This window comes from Camelus ferus, chromosome 36 (genome assembly GCF_009834535.1).
Source record: "Camelus ferus isolate YT-003-E chromosome 36, BCGSAC_Cfer_1.0, whole genome shotgun sequence".
In the NCBI taxonomy this organism is placed as follows: domain Eukaryota; kingdom Metazoa; phylum Chordata; class Mammalia; order Artiodactyla; family Camelidae; genus Camelus; species Camelus ferus.
The window spans coordinates 17840416-17863575 of NC_045731.1; the positions used below are offsets into that span (position 1 = coordinate 17840416).

At 32.7% G+C, this 23160-nt stretch overlaps 1 protein-coding gene and 3 pseudogenes across 1 annotated transcript; all 4 read right to left on the minus strand.

Moving 5' to 3' along the window:
* Positions 1–3913: 3913 nt before the first annotated feature.
* Positions 3914–4982, minus strand: LOC102507478 (annotated as a pseudogene).
* Positions 4983–7246: 2264 nt separating this feature from the next.
* On the minus strand, positions 7247–8022 carry LOC116661726 (annotated as a pseudogene).
* Positions 8023–14476: 6454 nt separating this feature from the next.
* Positions 14477–15403, minus strand: LOC102505252 (annotated as a pseudogene).
* A 6073-nt stretch (positions 15404–21476) lies between these two features.
* Positions 21477–22406, minus strand: LOC116661684 (olfactory receptor 4A47-like). The gene has a single exon (XM_032474190.1). It carries the CDS (start codon positions 22404–22406, stop codon positions 21477–21479), a length of 930 nt encoding a protein of 309 aa, XP_032330081.1.
* Between the last annotated feature and the right edge of the window lie 754 nt (positions 22407–23160).

The following is a 23160-nucleotide window of genomic DNA, read 5'->3' on the forward strand; positions in this document are numbered from 1 at the left end:
TTGTATAAAGACCTACATACTATTGAAAATCTATGTACAAGTGGCCATAGAGATTCTCATGAGGTCTGATATAGATCTGAGCTGTGGTGTAATACATACCTGTGTATTTGTTGATACAGGCCTAAGATTGTTTCAAAATAGACACATGCCTGAGACTTTGAGAACTGTGCTGTATTTCATGCTAGAAAAAGACACAAAGACCTTTCTGACCAGATCATTGAAAATATGAATCAAATGTAAATAAGAGGGGCCTCTTTTTAAATAAGAAAAACATACAGCAGGATTCATGTATACTCTGTGAAGATGATTATAAATTTTTATTGAGACATCAATCAATCATTCACAATGTGTGTTTTTTTTTCCTCCTGGATAGAAACACAAAATAGTAAATTGTAGTTCTTAAAGTAAACATGTAGTGTTATGACATTCTAAATACATTTTATGGGGAGTCTTCAAACTTCACAAAATGACCCTAAAGTTTTGGAGAAGGTGGAGAAGATGAGGAGAATGACCCCCCAAGATGAGTACTTTTTTTTATTGAGTTATAGTCATTTTACAATGTTGTGTCAAATTCCAGTGTAGAGCACAATTTTTCAGTTATATATGAACATTGTCACATTTCATTGTCACTTTTTTTTGCTGTGAGCCACCACAAGATCTTGTATATAATTCCCTGTGCTATACAGTATAATCTTATTTATCTATTCTATATATGCCTGTCAATATCTACAAATTTTGAAATCCCAGTCTGTTCCTTCACACCCCCCACCCCCTTGGTAACCACAAGTTTGTATTATATGTCTATGAGTCTGTTTCTGTTTAGTATTTATGTTATTATTATTTTTAATTCCACATATGAGTGATCTCATATGGTATTTTTCTTTCTCTTTCTTGCTTACTTCACTTAGAATGACTTTCTCCAGGAACATCCATGTTGCTGCAAATGGCATTATGTTGTCAGTTTTTATGGCTGAATAGTATTCCATTGTATAAATATACCACATCTTCTTTATCCAGTCATCTGTTGATGGACGTTTAGGCTGTTTCCATGTCTTGGCTATTGGAAATAGGGCTGCTATGAACATTTGGGAAGGCTTGATCTCCAGAATATATAAGCATCTCATACAACTTATAAGAAAGAAACAAACAACCCAATTCAAAAATGGGCAGAAGACCTAAACAAGCAATTCTCCAAGGAAGACATACAAATGATCAATAGGCACAAGAAAAAAATGTTCTATATCACTAATTATCAGAGAAATGCAAATCAAAACTACTATGAGGTATCACCTCACACCAGCCAGAATGGCCATCATTCCAAAATTCATAAATGACAAATGCTGGAGAGGCTGTGGAGAAGAGGGAACCCTCCTACACTGCTGGTGGAAATGCAGTTTGGTGCAGCCACTGTAGAAAACAGTATGGAGATTCCAAAAAAGACTAGGAATAGAATTACCATATAACCCAGGAATCCTGCTCCTGGACGTATATCCAGAAGGAACCCTACTTCAAAATGAGTACCCTTGACAGTGTAAAACTTGATGTACTAAATAGAAAATTTTAAAATTGATACTGAAATGAATAATTATGATGGAAGATTATTATGCCATTTTAACTTAGTTATTTCCTTATCACAAACAAAAATATATTATAGGTGGGTTAAAAAATAAAATATTTTCAAAGGTTGTATATATTTTTGAAAAAAGATTAAAATTGATAAAATCATTAGGTTATGAAATTTACTAAGAATGATGTGATAGAAAAAAATCAAAAAGTAAAAGAATGTTAAAATAATATCTTTATATAGAACATTCATAATTATAGCATAAAAGACACAATAATTATAAATATTTGTAGTAAATGTCAAAGAATAGTAAATATTTGTAGCAATATTTTATATATATATATCTTTAATGTAGAGTGTGTTAATCAAAATTTATCTGAAAAAATTACTCACTTCACTAGATCAAGGTTTCAACTAATTGACAAAGTCTATAGACTAGATTCTGGGTCCCCTGTATTGTTCAAGAAACAGAGAACACAAAGACAATTAAGAAAATTTACCTGAGTTCAGGGAAATTATAGACCAATGAACAGACACAATTAATAAAGACTTCTATCTCATCAATTGAAATAACTACAAACATTTGAAAATTAACTAAATGTCTGACTTAGTCCATTTGGTTACTAACAAAGAAAACTTTAGACTGGGTGGTTTAAACAATAAACAGTTATTTTTCACAGGTTTAGGGATTCAAAAGTCCAAGATTAAGGTGCCAGCAGATTGCATATCTGGTTAGGTCCCTTCCCTGTTGATAGACAGTGGCCGTTTTGCAGTGTCTTCACATGGAAGAAGGGTCAAGTGAGTTCTTGGGATCTCTTTAAAAGGAAATTTATCTCAATGATGAGGACTCCATCTTCACGACCTAATCAATTCCTAATGGTCCCATCTCTAAATATCACCACATTATAAAGTATTTAACTTCTGATTTTGGAGAGGGACACAATTCTCACTCCATAGCAACATCTAAAAGTGAAAGAATGAATTACATAAAATCTGATCAACTCAAATGTTTGAAATTTTTGGAGGATAGTATTGTAGTTGAAAAAACTTTGAGATGATATAAAAAATCTCCACTTAACAAGTATAAAAGTCAGGATATAAGATTTCTCATACATTGTGACTTACTAATAAAAACCATCCATTGCCCCAAAGACTTAGCCCCCCATAAATCAAGACTAAAAATTGGAAGCAGAATAGCAAGCTTTCTTGACCACATTCTATTGACCATTTAGAGGCAGATAATATTTTATTTCAACACTGATTCAGAGAGAGAGACTATTTTATGAATATGTCTTCAAAAAACCCAATATATTTTGGCCTCTTTATTACCTAGTAAGCAGTATTTCATTAATAAGAGAGATAAGATAGTATATATAGTCAACATCTTCCTTAACAATAGCACCCATAGTATCTGGTATCATGTTCTGTAGTTCATGCTTGGAGCACATGGATCATGGTTTATACTAAATTTACAGATGAAAGGAAGAGTTTGCATCTCTATAGATGGCTATGAAACACTGTAAGCAAAAGAGCAGTTGGGGAGATTGAAAAGGAGCAGATGTGTTCCCAGATATTCTACACTATCTGGGAAGATTAATGATTGATCTTAATGAAAATATACATCCGGACAAATCTGCTCCACTTGAAGAGAAAATATGATTATACAATTGGGAAAAGAAGTAAGATTTGTTTATTTTTCTGCATATACACCTTGTTCATTCAGATAATTTTTATTAACATAGCCACCTTATGAGTAGTATTACAACCAAAACATCATGTTTCTTCAATATTAACTTGCTAAGAAATATAAGCAAAATAATACATGCAAAGTGTCCTGCAGACTCAAAAATAATACACATACCTCAATATTAACATAAGTTGTCTTTAGGGAAAGAGAGTGAATAAATTTTTATGTTGTATTGCTATTCTTTTTTGAAAGCTATAATGAGTCCTATGAATTATGAGAAAGATTACATTATCTAAGAGTAACAAGAGAAAATCTTCCACTAACTAAAATAAATTTATAGTATTAAATATAGCTTAACATCATATAGTACATAAATCTATGTTCTCAATGGAGACATTTACACCCAAATGTATACATAGTTTCCTAAGAAACTGAAAATCTTAAAAATTGTATTTCAAACTATATACACATATGTATTGAACTATCAAATCATGCAAATCTTAAGAGTATATTTTGATCATTGGAAGTATTCACAAAATAAATGTTTTTCATCACGTCCAAGTTACTAAACCTGAGAAGTTTACTGCAGTTCAGTAATTACATATATGTTTCCTGGAAAGAAAAAGTCTTTGAAAATAGATGATATATATATCTTTGCTGCTTCATGTACTTTTTCTGGTCCAGAGCTTTTTCATGGCACTTTTCATCTCTCCATTTCTCAGAGTATAGATTAGAGGGTTCAACATAGGGGTGATAATGGTGTAAAACACAGTCAAGGATTTAATAATGGGTAAGGTAGAAGGAGGTCTCACATACAGAAAGATACAAGGGATGAAGAAGAGGACCACCACAGTAATGTGGGAGCCACAGGTGGACAAGGCTTTGTGCCTCCCTTCCTGCACTAAGATTCTTCAGGGAGTGCAGGATGACCCCATAGGAGATGAGTAAGAGCATAAAGATGACCGTACACATTGCCCCATTATTGGCAACCACAGTGAGGCCAATAATGTAGGTGTCAGTGCAGGCAAGTTTTAACAAGGGGTACATGTCACAGCCAAAGTGGTCAATGACATTGGGACCACAGAAGGGAAGGTTGTAAACAAAGAGAAGTTGAACTACAGCATGTAAAAACCCACCAACACAGGCCAACAGCAGCAGCAGTACACACACTCGCTGATTCATGATTGTGGAATAATGCAAAGGTTTGCAGATGGCCACATAGCGGTCATAAGCCATGATCACCAGGAGTAAAATCTCAGCACCACCAAATAAGTGTTCCATAAAAAGCTGAGCCATGCAGGCTTGGAATGAAATGGTTTTCTTCTTACTGAGTAAGTGAATAATCATATTTGGGGTGATTGTGTTAGAATAAAGAACATCCATATATGATAAATAGCCAAGAAAGAAATACATAGGGGAATCCAGGGTTGGACTGACCACCACAGTCACAACAATGAGTAGGTTGCCCACCATTGTCACAATGTACATTAGCAAGAACACAACAAATAATATTTTCTGACCCTGAGGGCTCCGAGTGAGCCCCAAGAGGACAAACTCAGTCACATTCCTCCTTTGTTCCATAGAGTCTTCTGTATGTCTTATTTCAGAGTTCAGAACAAAGCTACCTACAAATATAATTCTTACTAGTGACTTTCTGAAGTCTTAAGATAATTTGTTTATTCTTTCCACATATAAGCAATATGGTTTATGTTCCATACTTTCAAGTATTATCATGTAAGGCTGATTAAAACCTCATCACTAACCTGAAAAATCTTTCAGACTAATGGAGAGGCAAGTAATTAAGAGACATATGGGGGAAAGAACACATTATTAATAACTGATTTGTCATAATTTGCTTCCTATTTGGAGGGTAATATAGTTGTACATATAGCTAATGCCTTATACAAAAAATTTAAATGGGTTAAATTTTAATAAAAGATTAAAGCAAGGTTTACTTTGTTTTACTCTTCACATATTAAGGAGATAACTCTTTCATTTCTATGGGTGGGAGGTCTTCTTTACCAATCATTGAAATTCCTAAGAGGTATATTTAACAATTTCAAAAAAATTAAGTATGTAGTAAATTTAGATAGCACAATATAAATACATGAAAGCAGTCTGGAGAAAGATTTACATTGTAGAAGATTTACATAGAGGTAATATCTAAAATAGACAAAGATCTCTAAGCAATTAACAAATGAAAATATAAATTAAATATAAAAGAAATTTAAAATATATTTTAAAAATTAAGGGAAGAGTGTATCTCAATGGCCAACAAACATATGTTAGTACACTGAAGCTCAACTGGGAACAGAAAAGTGAGAATTGAAGGAAGAGCTTGCTTGCTACAGTATTACTTCATGTTCTTGAAAGCCATTCAATCAAGGTCTACAGATGCTACATCATCTTTTAATTTTTAACAGATTAATAAGCAATGTGTAGAGAACATATTAACTCAGAATATCAGCAGATTTACAAATATCTGCCCATGAAAATATCTCCAATTAATTACAGTTGAAATTATTCCTTAAGACTAGTTTATGTTAGAGAAGGTCAGTTTATCCCAGATCATTGTAACTCAAAAATATCCAAAAAGAGCATGACAGGATAGACTCAACCTCCACATATCTTTGTAAATCAGAGGAACACTAGCATGGCTGATTGTGAGAATGACAAAAGAGAGCTTCTGAAAGAGTGAATTCTCACACCACCAATGTACTCTTTCAAAATGTAAAGCCTAGTTCAGAATCTTGTGTATAAATACCTGTCCTGGGTTATCTGCATAAGAAGACAGCGTTTCAATTCACATTCTGTGCTCTTCTGTCTTCTCCCTTGCTCTTCACACACTGACATCATCTCTAAGAACACAATGAACAAGATACATGCAGCATTAGTAAGCAATTCATAGAGAAAGAATAAAATCATTTTAAACATGTAAGTAGGTGCCCAAATAGATGGCATTTTTGCAATAAATATGAACATCAACATTTTAAATACATATAACAATTGAGTTAATTTCACTTCTAGGAACTCATACTAAAAAATTTCAAAACATTGCTTTTGTAGAATTATTTAACATCAAAAAAGACTGGGGAAAATATAAAGAGGACCAGATACATCAATTTCAGTGCTGCTTTATGAAGAATTTAATCAGTATGAAGAAACTAGGATGAGTTTCATCTGTATAAACTGGCACATAAAGACCTACAGGGGGTTGAGTGAAAAAAATAAAATTTATACACTGAAACATAAATATACACACATATATGAAAAATGGTTAATTTGAAAATATTATTTCTTCAAGAATCTTAGGAAGAAAATTATAGTGATTGTATCTGAAAGGACTGGAAGAAACTGGTTTGGGATAGGTTGGAGGTTTATTCAACACTATTCCATTTTGCATAAATTTTATTATTAAAACATAATTCTCCATCATAGTTATAATTTTCATTTAAAAACAAAATATTACACTAAAAATTTCATGTATAAGGCAAATAAAATGGAATAAAGATAGTCAATGAAACAGTAAATATTTAATATAATATATAGAATGAAGATTATAAAAATAAGAATCTGACTAAAAATAAAATGAATTAATAGATACTAGTAAGAGTAAATGCAGAAATTAATTAACAATTGCTATATATAAAATAGATAAGAAAAAATGTTCCACTATATAACACAGGAAAACTATATTCAAAACTTTGCAATTGCTTATAATAAAAAAAATGAAAAGGAATATCTATATGTACAACTGAATCATTATGCTGTACACCAGAAATTGACACAGCATTGTAAATAAACTATGCATCAATACAAAAATTTAATTTTTAAAAAGGTAAAAAAATTAACAATTGGTGTAACTCGATAAAAATTTCATTAATTCATTAAAAATTACTTATTGATGTCCTTACTATAATTGCATCCTACTTTTCTAGATACAGTGATGAAACATTATACAGTTTACATTCTATTAAGGAATTGTTATTAATAGCATGAACATGCAATTTATTCTTCAAGAATAATTATCCTAAATCATTTGAAAAAATAAATTTTGCATCACATTTATGAAGTTTTTTACATTCCAAACAGATAGGACCTAATGCTAAATTACCAACTTCATGATGGATACAGCAATTATTTAATACTTGATCTGCCTGCATTTTTCCACCAAAGCTTCTTCATAGCATTAGTCATCTCAGAATTTCTTGGACTGTAGATTAATGGGTTCAGCATAGGGGGTGATGACTGTATAAAACACTCTTAATGATTTGTCAAGGGGGAAGGTCTTAGCAGGTCTTGCATACATGAAAATGCAGGGGACAAAGAAGCAGACAACCACAGTGATGTGGGAACCACAGGTCTGGAGGGCTTTCCTGTCTCCCTTCCTGACTCAGGTTCTTTAGAGAGTGCAAGATGACTCCATAGGAGATGAGTGAAGAGCAGAAACACAGTAGTGCAGATCAGTCCTCCATTGGCCACCACTAAGATGCCAATGACATAGGTGTCACTGCTGACCAGTTTCAATAAGGGGTACATATCACATGAAAAGTGATCAATGACATTGGGGCCACAGAATGGGAGCCCATAAATAGTGCCAAGTTGAATGACTGAGTGCAGAAATCCTCCAACCCAGGACACCAGCAGCAGCACAACACACACCCTTTGCCTCATGATAACCAAATAATGCAGGGGCTTACAGATGGCCACATAGCGAATCATAGGCCATCACCAACAGAAAGAAGACCTCTGATCCACTGAAAATATGCTCTATAAATGGATAAGTCCTGCAAGATTCAAAGGGTATGGCATTTTCCTCAAAGAACAAGTCTGAAAGCAATCGGGGAAATAGAAGAGGAATAAGCCATGTCCACAAATGATAAGCTAGCAAGAAAAAAGTACATCGGTGTGTTCAGGGTCTTACTGACACTTATAGTCATGACAATGAGCATGTTGCCCAACAAGGTCAAAATGTAGAAGAGCAAGAACATAACAAAAAGGACTTTCTGCTCCTTTGGATTCTGTGTGAGGCCAAGGAGGATGAAATAAGTTACATTGTTCCTTGGTTCCATCTAGTCTGTATAGGTGCTGAGGTCACATTATTAGAAGCAATTTACCTACAAAACATGTGGAAAATCTTTAAATGCATTATACAATTAATCTATTTTACCCATTCAATTAAAACTACATGTATGGAGTATCTATTCATGTCCAATGTGTCATAGACATTGTAATTACCAAGTTCAATGAGGCAACATTTGCAATCCTCAGTGATGTAATATATGACAAGGGATCAGACACTTCCAGACTCACTGTAATAAGTTTCACTGTAAGGATATTCACACACAGCTAAGGGTCATGGAGTGGGAATGTGTCAGTCAAACTAGAATCAGAGAAGGCTTCCCAGAGGAGGCAATGTTTATCTGAGTTTTAAAGAAATAGCGAAAGAACAAGAAAAGAGGGGAAGAGGATTTCATGAACAGGTCCATAATTTATAAAGTCACAAAGTGTAATATTGAGACCCACTTAAACTAATTTACATATACAGGGCGAGGAACTCAAACTATGAACAGAAGTTCACTGTCCTAGATTGGCTCAGAACTCACTGAGGCCTATCTCATGTGGCCTTTAGTTGGCTATTTCTCCTTTTCCTGAACAATAAATGCTGAAGCAGTCAAATTTGGGTCTCCAGCCTTTACTTTTACACTAGCTTTCCAATTTTTACATGTGGTGTCTCCGATTTTGGACATGCACAGTTGGATATCAATTTAGTAAATATAACACAAAATATAAAATTTTCCACAACACTAAAGGTGTTCCCCATTTCATGAAATGGTACCACGTTCAATGTAATTGCTCAGACAGAAAATCTCACAGTATTATTCACTCCCTTATTGCTCTCATATGACAAATTGATAACTTAAAAAAAATGCTACTGTCTTTACTTGGAAAGTGTATCACAAATTTGATTATTCCCTTTCCCCCATTTCCTTCTTGGCTCACTGCAATAGCCTCCTGCCAAGTCGCTCCACTTTTATCTGGACTTCAATAATTTGTTCTCCTAAAGAAGCCCAAATGATTTTCTTTAAATCTTGTTCTGATTATATCACTCAAGTGCTCAAAACTCCCACAGTGGATTGAAATCTTTCACTTACATTTTAATATATCACATTTAATATTCACATTAATGAGAAGAGTAATTCCCATTTTTATTTGAAGAAGTAAGTCTCAGAACATCTCATTAATTTCCCCAATGTCACACATTGTTCAGTGATTAAACTAGAATTGGATTCTAAGTTTGATTTATTTCAAAAATATTTAATTTTTACATGATAAAGACAGTGATATAATGGTGAGCCTGGTGGCCAATACTTACTGGTAGTCTTACCTTGTGGAGGCTTGTTCACAGTCTGGAGGATGACTTAAGTTACTCTCAAAGACTTGGAATTCCTCTTTCATTCAATACGGCCACAGAGGGGAGATAATTAGAGAGCTGTATATATTTTCCTTCATTCAGCTGTCTGTTCATTTCCTATATAGTCTCCTCTGGTTATTCAGAAACTACTATTATTTGAACTGTAGATAATTTTAAAGAAATTCCACAGTGTGCATAAAGAAACAAATATTCACCATGTTGGGATAATTTATTAAAAAGACAAGTAAATTCATGTTTACATAAGAAGATAGCAACTAGCCATTTCCCAGGGAAATTTATGTCGAGGAACTTCTTTCTCTACTAAATTCAAAATAGAAAAACACCATTCAGTTGTTTAGTCCTACTCATTCGATCATGTCAGTGTGGCCAGATTAGTCAGTTTGAGATTTCTAGACAGTTGTGGGGCTGCTTTTATTTTATTTTTTGCATTGCTTTAAGTCTAACCAAGGTCATCCTGAAATATATATATCAGTTATTAAAAGGATGTCACCTCTTTTCCCCCATGGGGTCAAATCACTGGACATTTTCTCCCATGTAGCTGCATTTATCATTGTCTTAGAACTGGAATGTGTCCAGGACTGATTCTTGCTTAATTAAATTCACTGGGATTTCCCACTACATTTCAAAAGTACATCTGTGTGTAAAGATACTGCTAAACCACATCACACAATTAGGATCAAAAAGATGGAAAATGAAGAAAATAATCCACTAGAGAATCATGTTGAGACTAATGCAAGTAAAAACAAAATATCAGCCCAATCATTTTGATTCAATGAAGATTAATTTATCATATATTTTCACACTAGCCACAGCAAGTTTTTCTTTCTTTTTACTTAGTACTCGATCTATTCTGCCTTATTGTTTGGTTAAATGTATAAAAAATTTAATCATCAAATCAGATATAGTTACTAATTATTTATACAATTTTTTAAATAAAATATTTAGGGTACTTATTTTCATACACAAGCTGTGCTATGAGTGAGAACACAAAATTAATAACACAGGAAAATAAACTTATATAAAAGTTCCTATCTACCTGGATTTTATATTCTTATTCTGTAGCCAGACAATAATGAAATAGAAAATTTAATAATATATTTGTAGTCCAATGCCATTCTTATAAGACAGCAAATTAAGCGTTTTATTTATTTTTATTTTTTTGGTTTGTTTGTTTTAAATTAAGCATTGTTATAGAGAAAAAAGGAAGAAACTTACTGTGGAAAATGTAATCAGAAAATACCTTTCTTAAAAAGTGATGTTTAAGCTGAGATGAAAAGAACAGGAAGTGACTACCAGTGGAAGCACTCTTACAGACAGTAATATTAAATAAAGATTAAGCAAAATTATCTCATTTCAGAGATGACTGGCTCTACACATAGAAAACACTAAAATTTTAATAGGAATTTTTATTGCAATACTATGTTGCCAAAGGAGCAATGAGAGTCTTGTCTTGCTCCTGATCTTAATGTAGACACTTTCAAACTTGAATGTTGAGTGTGATGTGTGGTGTGGTTCTGTCATGTATGACACTAGTTGTGTTGAGGTACTTTCCTTCTATACCCAATTTAATGAGACTTTTTATCATGAAATGATGTTGAATTTTTATATTATCAAGAAACAACATGAAGAGAAAATTAAAAAAACAATTCCATTTGCAACAGTATTAATAAGAATAAAATTCCTGAGTAAATGTAAGCAAGGCGATGAAAGTCTTGAACACTGAAAGATGCAAAATGTTGCTGAAAGACAATAAAGAAGACACATGTAAATAGAAAGACATTTATGGGCTAGAATTTTAATATTGTTAAGATGTCAATGCTACCTAAATTGATTTACAGATTCAGTGCAACCTTTATCAAAATACCGAAAAATTTCTTTGCAGAAAAAGAAAAATCCATCCTAAAATTCATTTTTTTTTTCTATTTTGGTTGCTATAGCTAGGACAACTTATACTATGCTGAATAGAAGTGGTGAGAGTGGGCATCCTTGTCTTGTTCCAGATATTAGTGGGAAGGCTTTCAAATTTTTACCAATGAGTATTATGCTGGCTGTGGGTTTGTCATGAACAGTTTTTATTATGTTGAAATGTGTTCCCTCTCTGCCACTTTAGCAGGATTATTTTTATCATAAATGAGTACTGAATATATCAAAAGCATTTTTCTGCAACTATTGAGAAAATTATTTATTTTTGTCCATTCACCTGTCTATGTGGTCTTCCACACTGATTGATTTGCATATGTTGAGCCATCTTGTGTCCCTGGGATGAATCTAATTTGATCATAGTGTGCAATTTTTTTTATGTGTTGTTGGATTCTGTTTGCTAATATTTAGATGAGAATTTTTGCATCTATATTTATCAAAGAGAGTGGCCTGTAATTTTCATTATTGGCAGTGTCTTTGTCTGGCTTTGATATCAGAGTGATGATGGTGTCATAGATTGGCTTTGGGTGTATCCCCTCCTTTTCAGCCCTTTGGAAGAGTTTGGAAAGGTTCAGTATAAGTCCTTCTTCCTATGCTTGGTAGATTTCCTCAGTGAAGCCATCTGGTACTGGACTTTTATTTGCAGGGAACTTTTTTACTGGTAATTCTATTTTACTTCTAGTGCTTGTTCTGTTCAAATTATCTATATCTTCTTATTTTACTTCATTTTTTAATTGAAGTACCATCAGTTAAAATGTGTCAATTTCTATGAAAGCTCAAATAAAGACATATATCCACAAATTTGGGGACTGTGAATAATTCATGGCAGCAAAAGACGCTAAAACTTTTCTGACCAACTCACTAAAAATGTTAATCAAACCTACATCAGAGAGTCCTCTGTTTAGAAGAAAAAAAGACAAATTTTACTTAAACTCTATGGAAATGATTACAAATTTTTGAGACATTTCATAATCAGTTTTTCACAATATATGTCTTAATTCAGAATGGGAAAACAAGATATTAAAACATGCCATTTTCCTCAAAACAAGTAAGTAGAATTATGATATTATAAATATATGTTATGGGAAGTTTTCAAACTTTGAAAAACTATGATATGATAAATGCAAATATTTAGGGAATGAAAAGATCTTTCTGAAGAAGTATTTAGAGGAGTAATTGGGGGAATCTATCCTTAGTAGGTATAAATGCATATTAAAAATCCTTGACCACTGAAGTATGTTAGTGGTAATATTTTGAAATGGAGCCTTTGGGAAATGATTAGATAATGGGAGCATACCCCTAGTGAGTGAAAGTAATATCCTTATAAAAAGGCAATGTTGATAAAGATTTAGAAACTTTGGACCCTTGTACACTCTTGGTTGGAATATAAATTGATGCAACCAATATGGAAAATAATATAGGCATTGAACTAGGAAAATTCTTTCTAAGCAAGACAATATCCAAAGAAAATATGGACAGATTTAAAATTTAATTTAATTATGTAAATGCGATATTACTTCTACTTGTTCAAAAACATTCTGCACAGTATAAATATATCAAAAACAAATCGCAAGCTGGAAAAACAATAACTCCACATATATGGTAAGTGGGATAAATTCCTTAGTGTTTAATTAAATCATAAAATCAGTATGGGAAATATTAGCAATCTAATAAAACAAATGAAATTCATTAATAAGTAATTGATGAAAAAGAAATACATATCACCTTAAACACATCAATATATGTCCAAATTCTAATTATATTTATTTATTTATAATTAAAGTATACAAGTGAAATACAGTTTCTTTAATGAGATTGTAAAATACCACAAAGTTTACCAAGCACTAGTTCTTGAGAATGTTATCAAACGTGTATTTTCCAGAATGAAAGAAACAGTGAGTTTAGTACAAACTTGTGGATGGCATTTCGACAAGAACGGTGAACAACATTATAAATACATAAACCAGTTGACTCAAAAATTTCCCTTCCAGGACTCATACTTCAAAAATTTCAAAAACACTGCATAGCAGAATTATTTACCCTAGAAAAAGACAGGAAAAACCTGAAGAGGACTGGACATTTAAATTTGAGTGTATCTTTATAAGGAAATTTAAGAGTATCAGTTGTATCTGTATAGACTGGTACATAAAGATCTTCAGGAGCCTCAGTAGTAAAATGCAACATTTGTACACAGAGACATAAACACATTCATGTATGAAAAAAGTATGCTTGTATTTGCAAGGATTACTACTTGAAGAATCTCAGGAACAGAATAGTGACAGCAACAGGGAGAAATGGGAGACAATACTATGGGATGGAGATGAGTTCTGTTCCACAGTATTTCATTGTTCTTGGGTTCTATTTCTAACATTTATTATTATCCATCATAGTTTCAGGTTTTATTTTAAAAATTAAAATATTATACAAAAATGTTCATATATAAAGCAACCAAAATTGAAAGCTCTATATAGCATTAAATAACTTAACTAGTACAATAAAAAAAAGAAGAAGAAATGTAGAAATCTGATGTAAAATAAAACTAAAGATCAAGAAGTTATAAATGTAAATGTAGGAATTAATTTAAAATTAGTATAACTATAAAAATTCCATTAGTTGATTAATTACATATTATTATTTATAGATTCCTTACTGTAAATGCATCCCACCTTTCTAGGTACAGTGAGACATTAAGCAGTTTATATTGTAAAAGGAAAATTGTCATTGATAGCATGAAAATATAGTTCATTTTTAATATAATTATTGCAACTTCTTTAGAGAAAAATAAATTTGTATCAGATTTATGAAGACTTTTACATTCAGGAAGATTGGTCCTAAGGTTAAAAGAGTTTTCTCATGAATGATAATGAGCTTATTTCATACATAATCTGCTTTTTTTTCTCCAGAGTTTCTTCATAGCATTAGTCATCTCAGAATTTCTTGGACTGTAGGTTAATGGGTTCAGCATAGGGGTGATGACTGTATAAAAAACAGTCAAAGATTTGTCAAGGGGGAAGGTCTTAGCAGGTCTTGCATACATGAAAATGCAGGGGACAAAGAAGCAGACAACCACAGTGATGTGGGAAACACAGGTCTGGAGGGCTTTCTGTCTCCCTTCCTGACTCAGGTTCTTTAGAGAGTGCAAGATGACTCCATAGGATATGAGTAAGAGCAGAAACACAGTAGTGCAGATCAGTCCTCCATTGGCCACCACTAAGATGCCAATGACATAGGTGTCACTGCAGAACAGTTTCAATAAGGGGTACATATCACATGAAAAGTGATCAATGACATTGGGGCCACAGAATGGGAGCCCATAAATAGTGCCAAGTTGAATGACTGAGTGCAGAAATCCTCCAACCCAGGACACCAGCAGCAGCACAACACACACCCTTTGCCTCATGGTAACCAAATAATGCAGGGGCTTACAGATGGCCACATAGCGATCATAGGCCATCACCAAGAGAAGGAAGACCTCTGATCCACCAAAAATATGCTCTATAAACAGATAAGTCATGCAAGATTCAAAGGATATGGTATTTTCCTCAAAGAACAAGTCTGAAAGCAGTCGGGGAAATAGAAGAGAAATAGCCATGTCTATAAATGATAAGCTAGCAAGAAAAAAGTACATCGGTGTGTTCAGGGTTTTGCTTACTGTTATTGTCACAAAAATGAGCAGGTTTCCCAACAATGTCAAAATGTAGAAGAGCAAGAATATAACAAAAAGGACCTACTGCTCCTTTGGATTCTGTGTGAGTCCCAAGAGGATGAAATAAGTTAAATTGTTCCTTGGTTCCATCTAGTCTGTACAGGTGCTGAGGTCACATTATTAGAAACAATTTACCTACAAAACAAGTGGAAAATATTTAAATGCATTGTAAGTTTAATCTCTTTTACCCATTCAATTAAAAGGATGTGTATAGAATATCTATTCATGTCCAATGTGTCATAGACATTGTAATTACCAAGTTCAATAAGGCATCATTCCCTACGCTCATAGATATAATATATGACAGGTGTTATGATGAATGAAATATGACAGATCTATCTAATAAGTGCCACTATAAAGGTATTCACACACAGCTGAGTCACAGAGTAGGAATGTATCAGTGAAACTAAAATCAGAGAAGGCTTCCCAGAGGAAGCAATATTTTAGCTGAGTTTTAAGGGAAAAGTAAAAGAATGAGATGGGAAGAGGATTTCATAAACAGGTCCATAATTTATAAAGTCACAAAAGTATAATATTGAGACCGCTTAAACTAATTTACATACACAATGTGAGGAAGTCAGAGTATAAACAGAAGTTCACTGTCCTAGGTTGTCTCAGAACTCACTGAGACTTCTTCCATGTGGCCTTTAGTTGGATATTTCTCCTTTTCCTGAACAATAAATGCTGAAGCAGTTAAATTTGAGTCTCCAGCCTTTACTTCTACACTTGTTTTCCAATTTTTGTATGCAGTGTCTCCAATTTTGGACATCCACAATTGGATATCAATTTAGTAAATATAACACAAAATTTTAAATTTTCACAATATGAAATGTATTCTCCATTTCATGAAATGGTACCAGCTTCAATCTAATTGCTCAGACAGAAAATCTCAGTGATATTTTTCCCTTATTGCTCTCATATGACTTATTGATCCTTTTTTTTAATGTTGTTGTCTTTACTTGAAAAGTATATAACAAATTTGATTATTCCCTTTCCCCCATTTCCTTCTTGGCTCACTGCAATAGCCTCCTGCCAAGTCACTCCAGTTTTATCTGGACTTTGATAATTTGTTCTCCTGAAGAAGCCCAAATGATTTTCTTTAAATCTTGTTCTGATTATATCACTCAAGTGCTCAAAACTCCCACAGTGGATTGCAAATCATTCACTCACATTTTAATATATCATATTTAATGTTTACATTAACAAGAACAGTAATTCCCATTTTTATTTGAAGAATTAAGGAAGGCTCAGAACATCTCATTAATTTCCCCAAGGTCACACATTGTTCAGTGATTAAACTAGAATTGGAATCTAAGTTTGATTTATTTCAAAAAGATTTAATTTTTATATGATAAAGAAGTGATATAATAGTCTTTCCTTGTGGAGTCTTGTTCAGTCTGGAGGATGACTTAAGTACTCACAAAAAGCTGGAATTCCTCTTTCATTCAATATGGCCTTAGAGGGGAGATAATTAGAGAGCTGTATTATTAGGATATATTTTCCTTCATTCAGCTGTCTGTTCATTTCCTATATAGTCTCCTCTGGTTATTCAGAAACTACTTTTATTTGCACTATAGATAATTTTAAAGAAATTCCACAGCATGCACAAAGAAACAAATATTCACCATGTTGGGATAATTTATTAAAAAAAGAGTAAATTCATGTTCACATAGGAAGATAGCAACTAGCCATTTCCCAGGGAAATGTATCTCAAGTAACTTCTTTCTCTACTAAATTCAAAACAGAATTATACCATTCAGTTGTTTAGTCCTCATTTGATCATTTCAGTGTGGCCAGAATAGTCAGCTTGAGATTTTTAGACATTGTGGGGCTGTTTTTATTTTATTTTATTTTATGCACTGCTTTAAGTATAACCAAGGTCATCCTGAATAATATATATTGGTTCTTAAAAGGATGTCACCTCTTTTCCTCAGTGGGGTCAGATCATTGGACATTTTCTCCCTTGTAGCCACATTTATCATTGTCTTAGAACTGGAATGTGTCCAAGACTGATTCTTGCTTAATTAAATTCACTGGGATTTCCCACTACATTTTAAAAGTACATCTATGTGTAAATATACTACTAAACCACATCACACAATTAGGATAAAAAAGATGGAAAATGGAGAAAATAATCAGCTTGAGAATCATGTTGACACTGTTGGTAATAAAAACATAATATCAGCCCAAACAGTTTGATTCAATGAAGATTAATTTATTATATATTTTGCCACTTGCCATAGCAAGTTTTTCTTTCTTTTTATTTAGTACTCAATCTATTCTGCCTTGATGTTTGCTCAAATATATAAAAATTCTATCACCAAATCAAATATAATTACTAATTATTTATACAATTATGAATTGTTTTTTATATAAAATTTAGGGTACTCATTTTTAATATACAAACTGTGCTATGGGTGGAATTAATAAGCAATGTATAGCACAGGGAAATATAGCCATATAAAAGTTCCTATCTGCATGGATTTTATATTATTATAATACAGTCAGGCAATAAAGAGAAAATTTAGTAAAACAGTTGTAGTCCACTGCCATTCTTTTAAGACAGCAAATTAAACATTGTTATAGAGAAGAGAGGAAGGAACTTACTGTGGAAAATGTAATCAGAAAATGCCTTTCTTAAAAAGTGATGTTTAAGCTGAGCACAAAAGGACAGGACGTGACTACCAGTGGAAGCACTCTTACAGATAGTAATATTAAATAAAGATTAAGCAAAATTATCTCATTTCAGAGATATCCTGGTCTACATATAGAAAACAAAAAAAATTAAAAGGAATTTTTATTACAGTACTATGTTGCAAAGGAGTGATGAGAGTCAAGTTTTGCTCCTGATTTTAATGTAAAAGCATTTGAACTTTAATGTTTAGTATGATGTGTGGATGTGTGTTGTGGTTCTCTCATGTGTGACACTAATTACATGAGGTACTTTCTTTCTATACCCAATTTAATGAAGTTTTTCATCAAGAAAGGATGTTGAATTTTTATACTATCAAAGAACAACACAAAGAGGAAATTAAGAAAACAATTCCATTTGCAAAAGCATCAAAAATAAAATACTTGAGTAAATGTAAGCAATGTGATGAAAGTCTTGAACACTGAAAGCTGCAGATGTTACTGAAAGTCATTAGAGAAGACACATGTAAATGGAAAGACATTTATGAGCTACATTTTTAATATAGTTAAGATGGCAATGATACCTCAATTGATTTACAGATTCAGTGCAACCTTTTTCAAAACACCCAAAAATTTCTTTGCAGAAAAAGAAAAATCCATCCTAAATTCATTTTTTTTCCTAGTCTGGTTGCTATAGCTAGGGTATCTAATACTATGCTGAATAGAAGTGGTGAGAGTGGGCATCCTTGTCTTGTTCCAGATTTTAGTGGGAAGGATTTCAACTTTTCACTATTGAGTATTATGCTGGTGGTGGGCTTGTCATAAATAGTTTTTATTATGTTAAGATGTGTTCTCTCTCTACCACTTTAGTAGGAGTTTGTATCATAAATGGGTATTGAATTTATCAAGTGCATTTTTCTGCATCTATTGAGATAATCATGTAATTTTTGTCCATTCATCTGTTAATGTGGTGAATCACACTGATTGATTTGCATATGTTGAGCCATCTTTGTCTCTGGGATGAATCTAACTTGATCATAGTGTACAGTCTTTTTTATGTGTTGTTGGATTCTGTTTGCTAATATTTTGGTGAGAATTTTTGCATCTAAATTTATCAAAGATAGTGGCCTATAATTTTCTTTTTTGGCAGTGTCTTTGTCTGGCTTTGATATCAGAGTGATGATGGCTTCATAGATTGACTTTGGGATTGTCCCTCCCTTTCAAGCCTTTTGGAAGAGTTTGGAAAGGTTCAGTATAAGTTCTTCTTCCTATGCTTGGTAGATTTCCTCAGTGAAGCCATCTGGTCCTGGACTTTTATTTGCAGGGAACTTTTTTATTTTTAATTCTATATCACTTCTACTGGTTGGTCTGTTCACATTATCTATTTTTACATTTGTTTATTTTATTTTTTATTTGAAGTACCATTAGTTACAATGTGTCAGTTTCTATGAGTGTTCAAATAAAGACAGATTATCTGTGACTTTTGGGACTATACTATAACTCAGAATGTCAGCAAAAGACACTAAACTTTTCTTGAAATCACTAAAAATGTTAACCAAATCTACATCAGAGGGTCCTCTGTTTAAATTAAAAAAAAGGCAAATTTTACTTACACTCTATGGAAATGATTACAAATTTTTTGAGACATCAATCAATTCTTCACAATATATGTCTGAATGCAGAATGAAAATGAGATATTAAAATATCATTTTCCTCTAAACAAAAATATAGAGTTATGACATTCTAAATATATTTTATGGGAAGTTTTTAAACTTTGAAAAATAACCGAAAAATTTATCATAAAATGCAAAAATTTAGAAATGGTAAGAACCTTCTGAAGAAGTATTTAGGGGAGTAATATCCTTAATAGGTATAAATGCACATTAAAATTCCTTGACCGCTGAAGTATGTTAGTGGTGATATTTCAAATGGAGCCTTTGGGAAATGATTAGATAATGGGAGCATACCCCTAGTGAGTGAAAGTAATATCCTTATAGAAAAGCAATGTTGGTAAAGATTTAGAAACTTTGGACCCTTGTACACTCTTGGTTGGAATATAAATTAATGCAACCAATATGGAAAATAGTATAGGCATTGAACTAGGGAAATTCTTTCTAAGCAAGACAATATCCAAAGAAAATATGGACAGATTTAAAATTTAATTTAATTATGTAAATGCGATATTACTTCTACTTGTTCAAAAACATTCTGCACAGTATAAATATATCAAAAACAAATCGCAAGCTGGAAAAACAATAACTCCACATATATGGTAAGTGGGATAAATTCCTTAGTGTTTAATTAAATCATAAAATCAGTATGGGAAATATTAGCAATCTAATAAAACAAATGAAATTCATTAATAAGTAATTGATGAAAAAGAAATACATATCACCTTAAACACATCAATATATGTCCAAATTCTAATTATATTTATTTATTTATAATTAAAGTATACAAGTGAAACAGTTTCTTTAATGAGATTGTAAAATACCACAAAGTTTACCAAGCACTAGTTCTTGAGAATGTTATCAAACGTGTATTTTCCAGAATGAAAGAAATAGTGAGTTTAGTACAAACTTGTGGATGGCATTTCGACAAGAATGGTGAACAACATTATAAATACATAAACCAGTTGACTCAAAAATTTCCCTTCCAGGACTCATACTTCAGAAATTTCAAAAACACTGCATAGCAGAATTATTTACCCTAGAAAAAGACAGGAAAAACCTGAAGAGGACTGGGCATTTAAATTTGAGTGTATCTTTATAAGGAAATTTAAGAGTATCAGTTGTATCTATATAGACTGGTACATAAAGATCTTCAGGAGCCTCAGTAGTAAAATGCAACATTTGTACACAGAGACATAAACACATTCATGTATGAAAAAAGTATGCTTGTATTTGCAAGGATTACTACTTGAAGAATCTCAGGAACAGAATAGTGACAGCAACAGGGAGAAATGGGAGACAATACTATGGGATGGAGATGAGTTCTGTTCCACAGTATTTCATTGTTCTTGGGTTCTATTTCTAACATTTATTATTATCCATCATAGTTTCAGATTTTATTTTAAAAATTAAAATATTATACTAAAATGTTCATATATAAAGCAACCGAAATTGAAAACTCTATATAGCATTAAATAATTTAACTAGTACAATAAAAAAAGAAGAAATGTATAACTCTGAAGTCAAATAAAACTAAAGATCAAGAAGTTATAAATGTAAATGTAGGAATTAGTTTAAAATTAGTATAACTATAAAAATTCCATTAGTTGATTAATTACATATTATTATTTATAGATTCCCTACTGTAAATGCATCCCACCTTTCTAGGTACAGTGAGACTTTAAGCAGTTTATATTGTAAAAGGAAAATTGTCATTGATAGCATGAAAATATAGTTCATTTTTAATATAATTATTGTAACTTCTTTAGAAAAAACAAATTTGTATCAGATTTATGAAGACTTTTACATTCAGGAAGATTGGTCCTAAGGTTAAATGAGTTTTCTCATGAATGATAATGAGCTTATTTCATACATAATCTGCTTTTTTTTCTCCAGAGGCTCTTCATAGCATTAGTCATCTCAGAATTTCTTAGACTGTAGATTAATGGGTTCAGCATAGGGGTGATGACTGTATAAAAAACAGTCAAAGATTTGTCAAGGGGGAAGGTCTTAGCAGGTCTTGCATACATGAAAATACAGGGGACAAAGAAGCAGACAACTACAGTGATGTGGGAACCACAGGTCTGGAGGGCTTTCCGTCTCCCTTCCTGACTCAGGTTCTTTAGAGAGTGCAAGATGACTCCATAGGAGATGAGTGAGAGCAGAAACACAGTAGTGCAGATCAGTCCTCCATTGGCCACCACTAAGATGCCAATGACATAGGTGTCACTGCTGACCAGTTTCAATAAGGGGTACATATCACATGAAAAGTGATCAATGACATTGGGGCCACAGAATGGGAGCCCATAAATAGTGCCAAGTTGAATGACTGAGTGCAGAAATCCTCCAACCCAGGACACCAGCAGCAGCACAACACACACCCTTTGCCTCATGGTAACCAAATAATGCAGGGGCTTACAGATGGCCACATAGCGATCATAGGCCATCACCAAGAGAAGGAAGACCTCTGATCCACCAAAAATATGCTCTATAAACAGATAAGTCATGCAAGATTCAAAGGATATGGTATTTTCCTCAAAGAACAAGTCTGAAAGAAATCTGGGGGAAATAGAAGAGGAATAAGCCATGTCCATACATGATAAGCTAGCAAGAAAAAAGTACATCGGTGTGTTCAGGGTTTTGCTTACTGTTATTGTCACAAAAATGAGCAGGTTTCCCAACAAGGTCAAAATGTAGAAGAGCAAGAATATAACAAAAAGGACCTTCTGCTCCTTTGGATTCTGTGTGAGTCCCAAGAGGATGAAATAAGTTAAATTGTTCCTTGGTTCCATCTAGTCTGTACAGGTGCTGAGGTCACATTATTAGAAACAATTTACTACAAAACAAGTGGAAAATATTTAAATGCATTGTAAGTTTAATCTCTTTTACCCATTCAATTAAAAGGATGTGTATAGAATATCTATTCATGTCCAATGTGTCATAGACATTGTAATTACCAAGTTCAATAAGGCATCATTCCCTACGCTCATAGATATAATATATGACAGGTGTTATGATGAATGAAATATGACAGATCTATCTAATAAGTGCCACTATAAAGGTATTCACACACAGCTGAGTCACAGAGTAGGAATGTATCAGTGAAACTAAAATCAGAGAAGGCTTCCCAGAGGAAGCAATATTTTAGCTGAGTTTTAAGGGAAAAGTAAAAGAATGAGATGGGAAGAGGATTTCATAAACAGGTCCATAATTTATAAAGTCACAAAAGTATAATATTGAGACCGCTTAAACTAATTTACATACACAATGTGAGGAAGTCAGAGTATAAACAGAAGTTCACTGTCCTAGGTTGTCTCAGAACTCACTGAGACTTCTTCCATGTGGCCTTTAGTTGGATATTTCTCCTTTTCCTGAACAATAAATGCTGAAGCAGTTAAATTTGAGTCTCCAGCCTTTACTTCTACACTTGTTTTCCAATTTTTGTATGCAGTGTCTCCAATTTTGGACATGCACAATTGGATATCAATTTAGTAAATATAACACAAAATTTTAAATTTTCAAAATATGAAATGTATTCTCCATTTC